Source organism: Engystomops pustulosus, unplaced genomic scaffold (assembly GCF_040894005.1).
Source record: "Engystomops pustulosus unplaced genomic scaffold, aEngPut4.maternal MAT_SCAFFOLD_215, whole genome shotgun sequence".
Lineage (NCBI taxonomy): Eukaryota > Metazoa > Chordata > Amphibia > Anura > Leptodactylidae > Engystomops > Engystomops pustulosus.
The window spans coordinates 46,880-59,080 of NW_027285095.1; the positions used below are offsets into that span (position 1 = coordinate 46,880).

At 58.2% G+C, this 12,201-nt stretch overlaps 1 protein-coding gene across 1 annotated transcript; it reads right to left on the reverse strand.

Annotated features, from left to right (window-relative positions):
• Positions 1-7,344: 7,344 nt before the first annotated feature.
• CD2BP2 (CD2 cytoplasmic tail binding protein 2) lies at positions 7,345-11,707 on the reverse strand. The gene is made up of 7 exons (XM_072132068.1): positions 11,543-11,707; positions 9,136-9,199; positions 8,604-8,739; positions 8,370-8,527; positions 7,832-8,303; positions 7,669-7,763; positions 7,345-7,591 (listed from the first exon to the last, which is right to left on the reverse strand). The coding sequence occupies exons 2-7, from the start codon at positions 9,196-9,198 to the stop codon at positions 7,481-7,483; spliced, it is 1,035 nt and encodes a 344-aa protein (XP_071988169.1). The 5' UTR covers position 9,199; positions 11,543-11,707; the 3' UTR covers positions 7,345-7,480.
• Between the last annotated feature and the right edge of the window lie 494 nt (positions 11,708-12,201).

Here is a 12,201-nt window from a genome sequence, read left to right on the forward strand (position 1 = left end):
ATATCTCAGCGCTGTATCGGTGGGCGGCCACCTGTCCCCATATCTCAGCGCTGTATCGGTGTGAGGCCACCTGTCCCCATATCTCAGCGCTGTATCGGTGGGCGGCCACCTGTCCCCATATCTCAGCGCTGTATCGGTGGGCGGCCACCTGTCCCCATATCTCAGCGCTGTATCGGTGTGAGGCCACCTGTCCCCATATCTCAGCGCTGTATCGGTGGGCGGCCACCTGTCCCCATATCTCAGCGCTGTATCGGTAGGCGGCCACCTGTCCCCATATCTCAGCGCTGTATCGGTGGGCGGCCACCTGTCACCATATCTCAGCGCTGTATCGTAGGGCGGCCACCTGTCCCCATATCTCAGCGCTGTATCGGTGGGCGGCCACCTGTCCCCATATCTCAGCGCTGTATCGGTGTGAGGCCACCTGTCCCCAATCTCAGCGCTGTATCGGTGTGAGGCCACCTGTCCCCATATCTCAGCGCTGTATCGGTGGGCGGCCACCTGTCCCCATATCTCAGCGCTGTATCGGTGGGCGCCCACCTGTCCCCATATCTCAGCGCTGTATCGGTGTGAGGCCACCCTGTCCCCATATCTCAGCGCTGTATCGGTGGGCGGCCACCTGTCCCCATATCTCAGCGCTGTATCGTTGGGCGGCCACCTGTCTCCATATCTCAGCGCTGTATCGGTGGGCGCCCACCTGTCCCCATATCTCAGCGCTGTATCGGTGTGAGGCCACCTGTCCCCATATCTCAGCGCTGTATCGGTGTGAGGCCACCTGTCCCCATATCTCAGCGCTGTATCGGTGGGCGGCCACCTGTCCCCATATCTCAGCGCTGTATCAGTGGGGGGCCACCTGTCCCCATATCTCAGCGCTGTATCGGTGGGCGGCCACCTGTCCCCATATCTCAGCGCTGTATCGGTGGGCGCCCACCTGTCCCCATATCTCAGCGCTGTATCGGTGGGGGGCCACCTGTCCCCATATCTCAGCGCTGTATCGGTGGGCGGCCACCTGTCCCCATATCTCAGCGCTGTATCGGTGGGCGGCCACCTGTCCCCATATCTCAGCGCTGTATCGGTGTGAGGCCACCTGTCCCCATATCTCAGCGCTGTATCGGTGGGCGGCCACCTGCCCCTATATCTCAGCGCTGTATCGTAGGGCGGCCACCTGTCCCCATATCTCAGCGCTGTATCGGTGGGCGCCCACCTGTCCCCATATCTCAGCGCTGTATCGGTGTGAGGCCACCTGTCCCCATATCTCAGCGCTGTATCGGTGTGAGGCCACCTGTCCCCATATCTCAGCGCTGTATCGGTGGGCGCCCACCTGTCCCCATATCTCAGCGCTGTATCGGTGGGCGGCCACCTGTCTCCATATCTCAGCGCTGTATCGGTGGGCGCCCACCTGTCCCCATATCTCAGCGCTGTATCGGTGTGAGGCCACCTGTCCCCATATCTCAGCGCTGTATCGGTGTGAGGCCACCTGTCCCCATATCTCAGCGCTGTATCGGTGGGCGGCCACCTGTCCCCATATCTCAGCGCTGTATCAGTGGGGGGCCACCTGTCCCCATATCTCAGCGCTGTATCGGTGGGCGGCCACCTGTCCCCATATCTCAGCGCTGTATCGGTGGGCGGCCACCTGTCCCCATATCTCAGCGCTGTATCGGTGGGGGGCCACCTGTCCCCATATCTCAGCGCTGTATCGGTGAGCGCCCACCTGTCCCCATATCTCAGCGCTGTATCGGTGTGAGGCCACCTGTCCCCATATCTCAGCACTGTATCGGTGGGCGGCCACCTGTCTCCATATCTCAGCGCTGTATCGGTGGGCGCCCACCTGTCCCCATATCTCAGCGCTGTATCGGTGGGCGGCCACCTGTCCCCATATCTCAGCGCTGTATCGGTGGGCGGCCACCTGTCCCCATATCTCAGCGCTGTATCGGTGGGCGGCCACCTGTCCCCATATCTCAGCGCTGTATCGGTGTGAGGCCACCTGTCCCCATATCTCAGCGCTGTATCGGTGGGCGGCCACCTGTCCCCATATCTCAGCGCTGTATCGGTGTGAGGCCACCTGTCCCCATATCTCAGCGCTGTATCGGTGGGCGCCCACCTGTCCCCATATCTCAGCGCTGTATCGGTGTGAGGCCACCTGTCCCCATATCTCAGCGCTGTATCGGTGTGAGGCCACCTGTCCCCATATCTCAGCGCTGTATCGGTGTGAGGCCACCTGTCCCCATATCTCAGCGCTGTATCGGTGTGAGGCCACCTGTCCCCATATCTCAGCGCTGTATCGGTGTGAGGCCACCTGTCCCCATATCTCAGCGCTGTATCGGTGGGCGGCCACCTGTCCCCATATCTCAGCGCTGTATCGGTGGGCGGCCACCTGTCCCCATATCTCAGCGCTGTATCGGTGGGCGGCCACCTGTCCCCATATCTCAGCGCTGTATCGGTGGGGGGCCACCTGTCCCCATATCTCAGCGCTGTATCGGTGGGCGGCCACCTGTCCCCATATCTCAGCGCTGTATCGGTGGGCGGCCACCTGTCCCCATATCTCAGCGCTGTATCGGTGGGCGGCCACCTGTCCCCATATCTCAGCGCTGTATCGGTGGGCGGCCACCTGTCCCCATATCTCAGCGCTGTATCGGTGGGCGGCCACCTGTCCCCATATCTCAGCGCTGTATCGGTGGGCGGCCACCTGTCCCCATATCTCAGCGCTGTATCGTTAGGCGGCCACCTGTCCCCATATCTCAGCGCTGTATCGTTGGGCGGCCACCTGTCAACATATCTCAGCGCTGTATCGTAGGGCGGCCACCTGTCCCCATATCTCAGCGCTGTATCGGTGGGCGGCCACCTGTCCCCATATCTCAGCGCTGTATCGGTGTGAGGCCACCTGTCCCCATATCTCAGCGCTGTATCGGTGTGAGGCCACCTGTCCCCATATCTCAGCGCTGTATCGGTGGGCGGCCACCTGTCCCCATATCTCAGCGCTGTATCGGTGGGCGCCCACCTGTCCCCATATCTCAGCGCTGTATCGGTGTGAGGCCACCTGTCCCCATATCTCAGCGCTGTATCGGTGGGCGGCCACCTGTCCCCATATCTCAGCGCTGTATCGTTGGGCGGCCACCTGTCTCCATATCTCAGCGCTGTATCGGTGGGCGCCCACCTGTCCCCATATCTCAGCGCTGTATCGGTGTGAGGCCACCTGTCCCCATATCTCAGCGCTGTATCGGTGTGAGGCCACCTGTCCCCATATCTCAGCGCTGTATCGGTGGGCGGCCACCTGTCCCCATATCTCAGCGCTGTATCAGTGGGGGGCCACCTGTCCCCATATCTCAGCGCTGTATCGGTGGGCGGCCACCTGTCCCCATATCTCAGCGCTGTATCGGTGGGCGCCCACCTGTCCCCATATCTCAGCGCTGTATCGGTGGGGGGCCACCTGTCCCCATATCTCAGCGCTGTATCGGTGGGCGGCCACCTGTCCCCATATCTCAGCGCTGTATCGGTGGGCGGCCACCTGTCCCCATATCTCAGCGCTGTATCGGTGTGAGGCCACCTGTCCCCATATCTCAGCGCTGTATCGGTGGGCGGCCACCTGCCCCTATATCTCAGCGCTGTATCGTAGGGCGGCCACCTGTCCCCATATCTCAGCGCTGTATCGGTGGGCGCCCACCTGTCCCCATATCTCAGCGCTGTATCGGTGTGAGGCCACCTGTCCCCATATCTCAGCGCTGTATCGGTGTGAGGCCACCTGTCCCCATATCTCAGCGCTGTATCGGTGGGCGCCCACCTGTCCCCATATCTCAGCGCTGTATCGGTGGGCGGCCACCTGTCTCCATATCTCAGCGCTGTATCGGTGGGCGCCCACCTGTCCCCATATCTCAGCGCTGTATCGGTGTGAGGCCACCTGTCCCCATATCTCAGCGCTGTATCGGTGTGAGGCCACCTGTCCCCATATCTCAGCGCTGTATCGGTGGGCGGCCACCTGTCCCCATATCTCAGCGCTGTATCAGTGGGGGGCCACCTGTCCCCATATCTCAGCGCTGTATCGGTGGGCGGCCACCTGTCCCCATATCTCAGCGCTGTATCGGTGGGCGGCCACCTGTCCCCATATCTCAGCGCTGTATCGGTGGGGGGCCACCTGTCCCCATATCTCAGCGCTGTATCGGTGAGCGCCCACCTGTCCCCATATCTCAGCGCTGTATCGGTGTGAGGCCACCTGTCCCCATATCTCAGCACTGTATCGGTGGGCGGCCACCTGTCCCCATATCTCAGCGCTGTATCGGTGGGCGGCCACCTGTCCCCATATCTCAGCGCTGTATCGGTGGGCGGCCACCTGTCCCCATATCTCAGCGCTGTATCGGTGGGCGGCCACCTGTCCCCATATCTCAGCGCTGTATCGGTGTGAGGCCACCTGTCCCCATATCTCAGCGCTGTATCGGTGGGCGGCCACCTGTCCCCATATCTCAGCGCTGTATCGGTGTGAGGCCACCTGTCCCCATATCTCAGCGCTGTATCGGTGGGCGCCCACCTGTCCCCATATCTCAGCGCTGTATCGGTGTGAGGCCACCTGTCCCCATATCTCAGCGCTGTATCGGTGTGAGGCCACCTGTCCCCATATCTCAGCGCTGTATCGGTGTGAGGCCACCTGTCCCCATATCTCAGCGCTGTATCGGTGTGAGGCCACCTGTCCCCATATCTCAGCGCTGTATCGGTGTGAGGCCACCTGTCCCCATATCTCAGCGCTGTATCGGTGGGCGGCCACCTGTCCCCATATCTCAGCGCTGTATCGGTGTGAGGCCACCTGTCCCCATATCTCAGCGCTGTATCGGTGGGCGGCCACCTGTCCCCATATCTCAGCGCTGTATCGGTGGGCGGCCACCTGTCCCCATATCTCAGCGCTGTATCGGTGGGGGGCCACCTGTCCCCATATCTCAGCGCTGTATCGGTGGGCGGCCACCTGTCCCCATATCTCAGCGCTGTATCGGTGGGCGGCCACCTGTCCCCATATCTCAGCGCTGTATCGGTGGGCGGCCACCTGTCCCCATATCTCAGCGCTGTATCGGTGGGCGGCCACCTGTCCCCATATCTCAGCGCTGTATCGGTGGGCGGCCACCTGTCCCCATATCTCAGCGCTGTATCGGTGGGCGGCCACCTGTCCCCATATCTCAGCGCTGTATCGGTGGGCGGCCACCTGTCCCCATATCTCAGCGCTGTATCGGTGTGAGGCCACCTGTCCCCATATCTCAGCGCTGTATCGGTGGGCGGCCACCTGTCCCCATATCTCAGCGCTGTATCGGTGGGCGGCCACCTGTCCCCATATCTCAGCGCTGTATCGGTGGGCGGCCACCTGTCCCCATATCTGTCCCCATATCTCAGCGCTGTATCGGTGTGAGGCCACCTGTCCCCATATCTCAGCGCTGTATCGGTGGGCGGCCACCTGTCCCCATATCTCAGCGCTGTATCGGTGGGCGGCCACCTGTCCCCATATCTCAGCGCTGTATCGGTGGGCGGCCACCTGTCCCCATATCTCAGCGCTGTATCGGTGTGAGGCCACCTCGCTGCTGGCCGGGACATGATATCGGTGGGCGGCCACCTTTCCCCATATCTCAGCGCTGTATCGGTGGGGGGCCACCTGTCCCCATATCTCAGCGCTGTATCGGTGGGCGGCCACCTGTCCCCATATCTCAGCGCTGTATCGGTGGGCGGCCACCTGTCCCCATATCTCAGCGCTGTATCGGTGGGCGGCCACCTGTCCCCATATCTCAGCGCTGTATCGGTGGGCGGCCACCTGTCCCCATATCTCAGCGCTGTATCGGTGTGAGGCCACCTCGCTGCTGGCCGGGACATGAGCTCGGCGCAGCGACTCGAGAGGCAAGTAAATGTTTATTTTTTCAGCACACCCTCCCGGCCACAATTTTTTTTTTTTACTTTCGGGCCACCCCTTTATACCCGGTCTCTTTAGGCAGATGTATCACATCACTAACCGCATGATGTCACCTCTCCCTTTCCTAATTCATCCCGTCTGTTATCCGGCATCAGATACCGAGCTCCCGGCTCCTCCGCAGTCACATTACCCCGCACTCTGTATATAAGATGCGGCTGATGGTGAAAGCGGCAGAATGTTTATTAAATTATTTTATTCCGTTCCCTTGTCTGGAGCATTATACAAGCTCTTATATCCTCCCCCCTCAGACTGGACTCTAATGTTCCCCAATATCAGTATGATGGGACGAGCTGAGAATATGGGGGTCATCTTACATCAGTCAGCCCAGTACTGCTGGATTAGGAGAAGTTTTCACCTCCCTGTATCCCCCTATGGGATCCATAATCTCACAGACATTGGGGCTCACTCACTAAGAGTCTGAATGCCGAATTTTCATCGGGTTTTGCAATTATTTCCGTTTTGCACTGAATTGCCCCAGTTTTATGCGCACACAATCGGATTGTAGCGCATCAGCCCCGTCTCGCATGTGACACAAATTGTGGGGCGTGGATGTCGGACAAACCGCGGAATTTAAAAAGCAAATTGTGATTAGCACTTACCAAGAAGAAGGTGAACTCCGGGGACCTGAGCGGGGAAGCGACACATGCAGGATATCGGGGGCAGGATCTTAGTGACTCCCCGCACAGCGCATTATACACGGACAATGGACTTACATGTACCAGGAAGAAGAAGGTGAACTCCGGGGACCTGAGCGGGGAAGCCACACATGCAGGATATCGGGGGCAGGATCTTAGTGACTCCCCGCACAGCGCATTATACACGGGTAATGCACTTACATGCACCAGGAAGAAGAAGGTGAACTCCAGGGACCTGAGCGGGGAAGCGCTCTGACCCCTCTGTGACTACACCCCCCCATACACAGCGAGCTGCCATGTCCTGTGTCCTGACACCTTTCTATCATAGCCAGCAGTGGTCAGGGGTCAGCATGGGTGCTCTGACCCCTCTGTGACTACACCCCCCATACACAGCGAGCTGCCATGTCTTGTGTGTTCTGACACCTTTCTATCATAGCCAGCAGTGGTCAGGGGTCAGCATGGGGGCTCTGACCCCTCTGTGACTACACCCCCCATACACAGCGAGCTGCCATGTCCTTGGTGTCCTGACACCTTTCTATCATAGCCAGCACCCCTCTGTGACTACACCCCCCATAGACAGCGAGCTGCCATGTCCTGTGTGTCCTGACACCTTTCTATCATAGCCAGCAGTGGTCAGGGGTCGGCACTAGTCGTCCTCCGGCTCTTGTGCTGTAGCTGGTCGATGCACGTGAGGGCAGTGGAGCTCATGAGGTGAGAACTTGAAACCTTCATATGTGCTCTGGGTCCTTACAGGAGATATTACGGAGACATGAGAGCTCACATTAATAAAAAAGTCTTTTATTACAAACATCTCACACTCAGGGGTTCTGTACATGAAGCAAATCACACAAACCTCACACTCAGAACATGGGGGCCCCCTGGAAGGACAGCGCGGGCCCCCTGGACGCTGCTCTCATACATACAGCTCAAAGTCTAGTCGCAGCGAGTTGTAGAATTGTCCATTGGCGCTGTCCACCCGCCGGCAGTACACTCCCTCCGAGAAGTATCCGTCGTCCACCCATCCCTGGAAGGAAGGTCTATTAGTACATTACACGCTACATACATGTGAGGGGCGGAGCCCCGCAGGGTTAAGCCTCCTACCTGCATCTGGGTGCTGGTGAAAGGTCCATATAACTCGGCGCCCTCCTTGTTCTCCCATTTGTACTCCCACATAACTTCATCCGTGGCCTGTGGGACTACAGAGGGCAGAGTTAGCGCTGCAGCAGCTGCGGCTCTTCTCGCCCTTCCCCAGCTCAGACCTTACCTTCCTTAGTCCCCAGCTTCTCCTCCTCCACTTCTTCTGCAAACATGTCGAGGGCAGGCAGCGACTCCATAGAGCGCAGTTTATACGCCAACTTCTCATACGAGTCCTGATACACGTCGTACACGCCGAGCGCCACCATCTGGTCCGCCAACGAGATGAGACGATCCAGAGGCTCCACCTTATCATCTGGACAGGGGGGGTCCTCAAGGTGTGCGGCCGTCCTGGGCTCCTCCCCGGCATCATCTATGTCAGCACTGTGCCGCCTGGACTCCCTGGGGTCTCTCTTCACCCTCTTGCGGGGTCCGCTCCCCCCCAGGCGCTGGATTCCTCTGGCCACAGTTTCTCCAGGCTGCAGCACCTTCAGGATCTCCTCCAGGATGTTCTTCATCTCCATGGGAGCACGGCCCTCATCAGAATCTGAATCCTCATCAGCAGAGGTCGGAGGCGGAGCTTTCCGTTCCTGAATACGGACCTAGAAATCAGAGGAAGGTCAGTGCTCAGCGGGTCCCAGGCGAGGGGCGCAGGTCCACTGTATTACCCAATCAATGTTCTCCAGCCAGTGGTCGCGGATCTGGGCTTCTTTCCGCAGGAAATAATTCCCCTCCGAGTCAAAGTGTCCTTCCTCCATCTCCTCGTTGAGGTTGAAGGGTGTTATCTGCACCCCCCCCTCCGACTCCAAGGTGGCGTTCTCCTGACCTGGGGACAAGTACAGGTGATACAGACCCCGGACACCAGCGGGAGGGGACAGGAGGAGCCTGCAGGGGGCACTCACCTTCTACATCCTCCGGGGCCAGCATGTTATACTTGGAGGATTCTCCAGCTTCATCTTCTGCCTCGTCTTCCTCATCGCTGTCCAGAGAATGCTTCCCTTTAAAGCGGCTGCCCGGACCCCCGACCGTCTCCGGGTACTGATCCAACAAGACAGAAACATCATCAGAACACGGGAATCCCCAATACACACAGAGGTGTAAGCCACAGGCTCCGCCCATAAATCATTATACTGCGGACACGGGCTCCTCCCCCTCTGACACTGCAGTGTAGGCCCCTCCCCCTCTGACACCCCGGTGTAGGCCCCTCCCCCGCTGACACCCCGGTGTAGGCCCCTCCCCCTCTGACACCCCGGTGTAGGCCCCTCCCCCTCTGACAACCCGGTGTAGGCCCCTCCCCCTCTGACACCCCGGTGTAGGCCCCTCCCCCTCTGACACCCCGGTGTAGGCCCCTCCCCCTCTGACACCCCGGTGTAGGCCCCTCCCCCTCTGACACCCCGGTGTAGGCCCCTCCCTCTGATGCGGTTTTCTTCTCACCTTTCTTTTACTTTTCTCCTCATCTTCAGGTAAATCTTCAAAAGTCACTTTCCTCTTTGACATCCTGAGGAGATGAGACACAGAAGTGAGGAGAGGAGGAGGATGAGGATATTGGGGTGAGGGGGAGGATGAGGATATTGGGGTGAGGGGGAGGATGAGGATATTGGGGAGGAGAGGATGAGGATATTGGGGAGGAGAGGATGAGGATATTGGGGAGGAGAGGATGAGGATATTGGGGAGGAGAGGATGAGGATATTGGGGAGAGGAGGAGGATGAGGATATTGGGGAGGAGAGGATGAGGATATTGGGGAGGAGAGGATGAGGATATTGGGGAGGAGAGGATGAGGATATTGGGGAGGAGAGGATGAGGATATTGGGGAGGAGAGGATGAGGATATTGGGGAGGAGAGGATGAGGATATTGGGGAGGAGAGGATGAGGATATTGGGGAGGAGAGGATGAGGATATTGGGGAGGAGAGGATGAGGATATTGGGGAGGAGAGGATGAGGATATTGGGGAGGGGAGGAGGAGGATATTGGGGGTGAGGGTGAGGATATTGGGGTGAGGATATTGGGGTGAGGATATTGGGGTGAGGATATTGGGGTGAGGATATTGGGGTGAGGATATTGGGGTGAGGATATTGGGGTGAGGATATTGGGGTGAGGATATTGGGGTGAGGATATTGGGGTGAGGATATTGGGGTGAGGATATTGGGGTGAGGATATTGGGGTGAGGATATTGGGGTGAGGATATTGGGGTGAGGATATTGGGGTGAGGATATTGGGGTGAGGATATTGGGGTGAGGATATTGGGGTGAGGAGGAGGATGGGGATATTGGGGTGAGGAGGAGGATGAGGATATTGGGGTGAGGAGGAGGATGAGGATATTGGGGTGAGGAGGAGGATGAGGATATTGGGATGAGGATATTGGGATGAGGAGGAGGATGAGGATAATGGGGTGAGGAGGAGGATGAGGATATTGGGGTGAGGAGGAGGATGAGGATATTGGGGTGAGGAGGAGGATGAGGATATTGGGGTGAGGAGGATGAGGATATTGGGGAGAGGAGGAGGAAATTGGGGTGAGGAGGATAATGAGGATATTGGGGTGAGGATGAGGATATTGGGATGAGGATATTGGGATGAGGATATTGGGATGAGGATATTGGGATGAGGATATTGGGGTGAGGATATTGGGGTGAGGATATTGGGGTGAGGATATTGGGGTGAGGATATTGGGGTGAGGATATTGGGGTGAGGAGGAGGATGAGGATATTGGGGTGAGGAGGAGGGTGAGGATATTGGGGTGAGGATATTGGGGTGAGGATATTGGGGTGAGGATATTGGGGTGAGGATATTGGGGTGAGGATATTGGGGTGAGGATATTGGGGTGAGGAGGAGGATGAGGATATTGGGGTGAGGAGGAGGATGAGGATATTGGGGTGAGGAGGAGGATGAGGATATTGGGGTGAGGATATTGGGGTGAGGATATTGGGGTGAGGATGAGGATATTGGGATGAGGATATTGGGATGAGGATATTGGGATGAGGATATTGGGATGAGGATATTGGAATGAGGATATTGGGGTGAGGAGGAGGATGAGGATATTGGGGTGAGGAGGAGGATGAGGATATTGGGGTGAGGAGGAGGATATTGGGGTGAGGAGGAGGATGAGGATATTGGGGAGAGGAGGAGGAAATTGGGGTGAGGAGGGTGAGGAGGGTGAGGAGGAGGATGAGGATATTGGGGTGAGGAGGAGGAGGATGAGGATATTGGGGTGAGGAGGAGGATATTGGGGTGAGGAGGAGGATATTGGGGTGAGGAGGAGGATGAGGATATTGGGGTGAGGAGGAGGATGAGGATATTGGGGAGAGGAGGAGGAAATTGGGGTGAGGAGGATAATGAGGATATTGGGGAGAGGAGGAGGATATTGGGGAGAGGAGGAGGATATTGGGGTGAGGAGGAGGATATTGGGGTGAGGAGGAGGATATTGGGGTGAGGAGGAGGATATTGGGGTGAGGAGGAGGATATTGGGGTGAGGAGGAGGATATTGGGGTGAGGAGGAGGATATTGGGGTGAGGAGGATATTGGAGTGAGGAGGAGGATATTGGGGTGAGGAGGAGGATATTGGGGTGAGGAGGAGGATATTGGGGTGAGGAGGAGGATATTGGGGTGAGGAGGAGGATATTGGGGTGAGGAGGAGGATATTGGGGTGAGGAGGAGGATATTGGGGTGAGGAGGAGGATGAGGATATTGGGGTGAGGAGGAGGATGAGGATATTGGGGAGAGGAGGAGGAAATTGGGGTGAGGAGGATAATGAGGATGTTGGGGTGAGGGGAGGATAATGAGGATATTGGGGTGAGGGGAGGATGATGATATTGGGGTGAGGGTCTCCGCAGCCCCCGCACTCACCTCCGGCGGCCTGGATACTGTAAATCTCCAGCTCCTACTTTGGTCTCGTGCAAATGACGTGTGGCGCACAGGAAGTACGTCACTACTGACAGCGCGCAATAATATCACATGACCAAGCATAAGGCCATCCAGAGGAGGAGTCTAACCGTAACACATACACGCCCACCTGATGTGGAGAAGATGCTCGCCCCTCCCCTCTCCATAGATACGCCCAGCTTGTACATTCACTATGTATGCAGCCCCGGAGCACAGGGTACCGCCCACTGCAGGGGGAGGAGCTGCTCGCCCCTCCCCTCTCCATACCAAGGGCCGCGCCTACAGCGCCCCCTCTATAACTGCAGGAGATATGGGGGTACAGCGCTCCCCTCTATGACTGCAGGAGATATGGGGGTACAGCGCTCCCCTCTATGACTGCAGGAGATATGGGGGTACAGCGCTCTCCTCTATGACTGCAGGAGATATGGGGGTACAGCGCTCCCCTCTATGACTGCAGGAGATATGGGGGTACAGCGCCCCCCTCTATGACTGCAGGAGATATGGGGGTTCAGCGCTCCCCTCTATGACTGCAGGAGATATGGGGGTACAGCGCCCCCTCTATGACTGCAGGAGATATGGGGGTACAGCGCTCCCCTCTATGACTGCAGGAGATATGGGGGTAC

Coding starts and splice junctions, on each gene's coding strand:
- CD2BP2 (XM_072132068.1), bottom strand. CDS start 9,198: ATGTCAAAGAGGAAAGTGACTTTTGAAGATTTACCTGAAGATGAGGAG. Junction 8,528..8,603: donor GGCCCCGGAGGATGTAGAAG/GTGAGTGCCCCC, acceptor ACTTGTCCCCAG/GTCAGGAGAACGCCACCTTG. Junction 7,592..7,668: donor TCACCAGCACCCAGATGCAG/GTAGGAGGCTTA, acceptor CCTTCCTTCCAG/GGATGGGTGGACGACGGATA.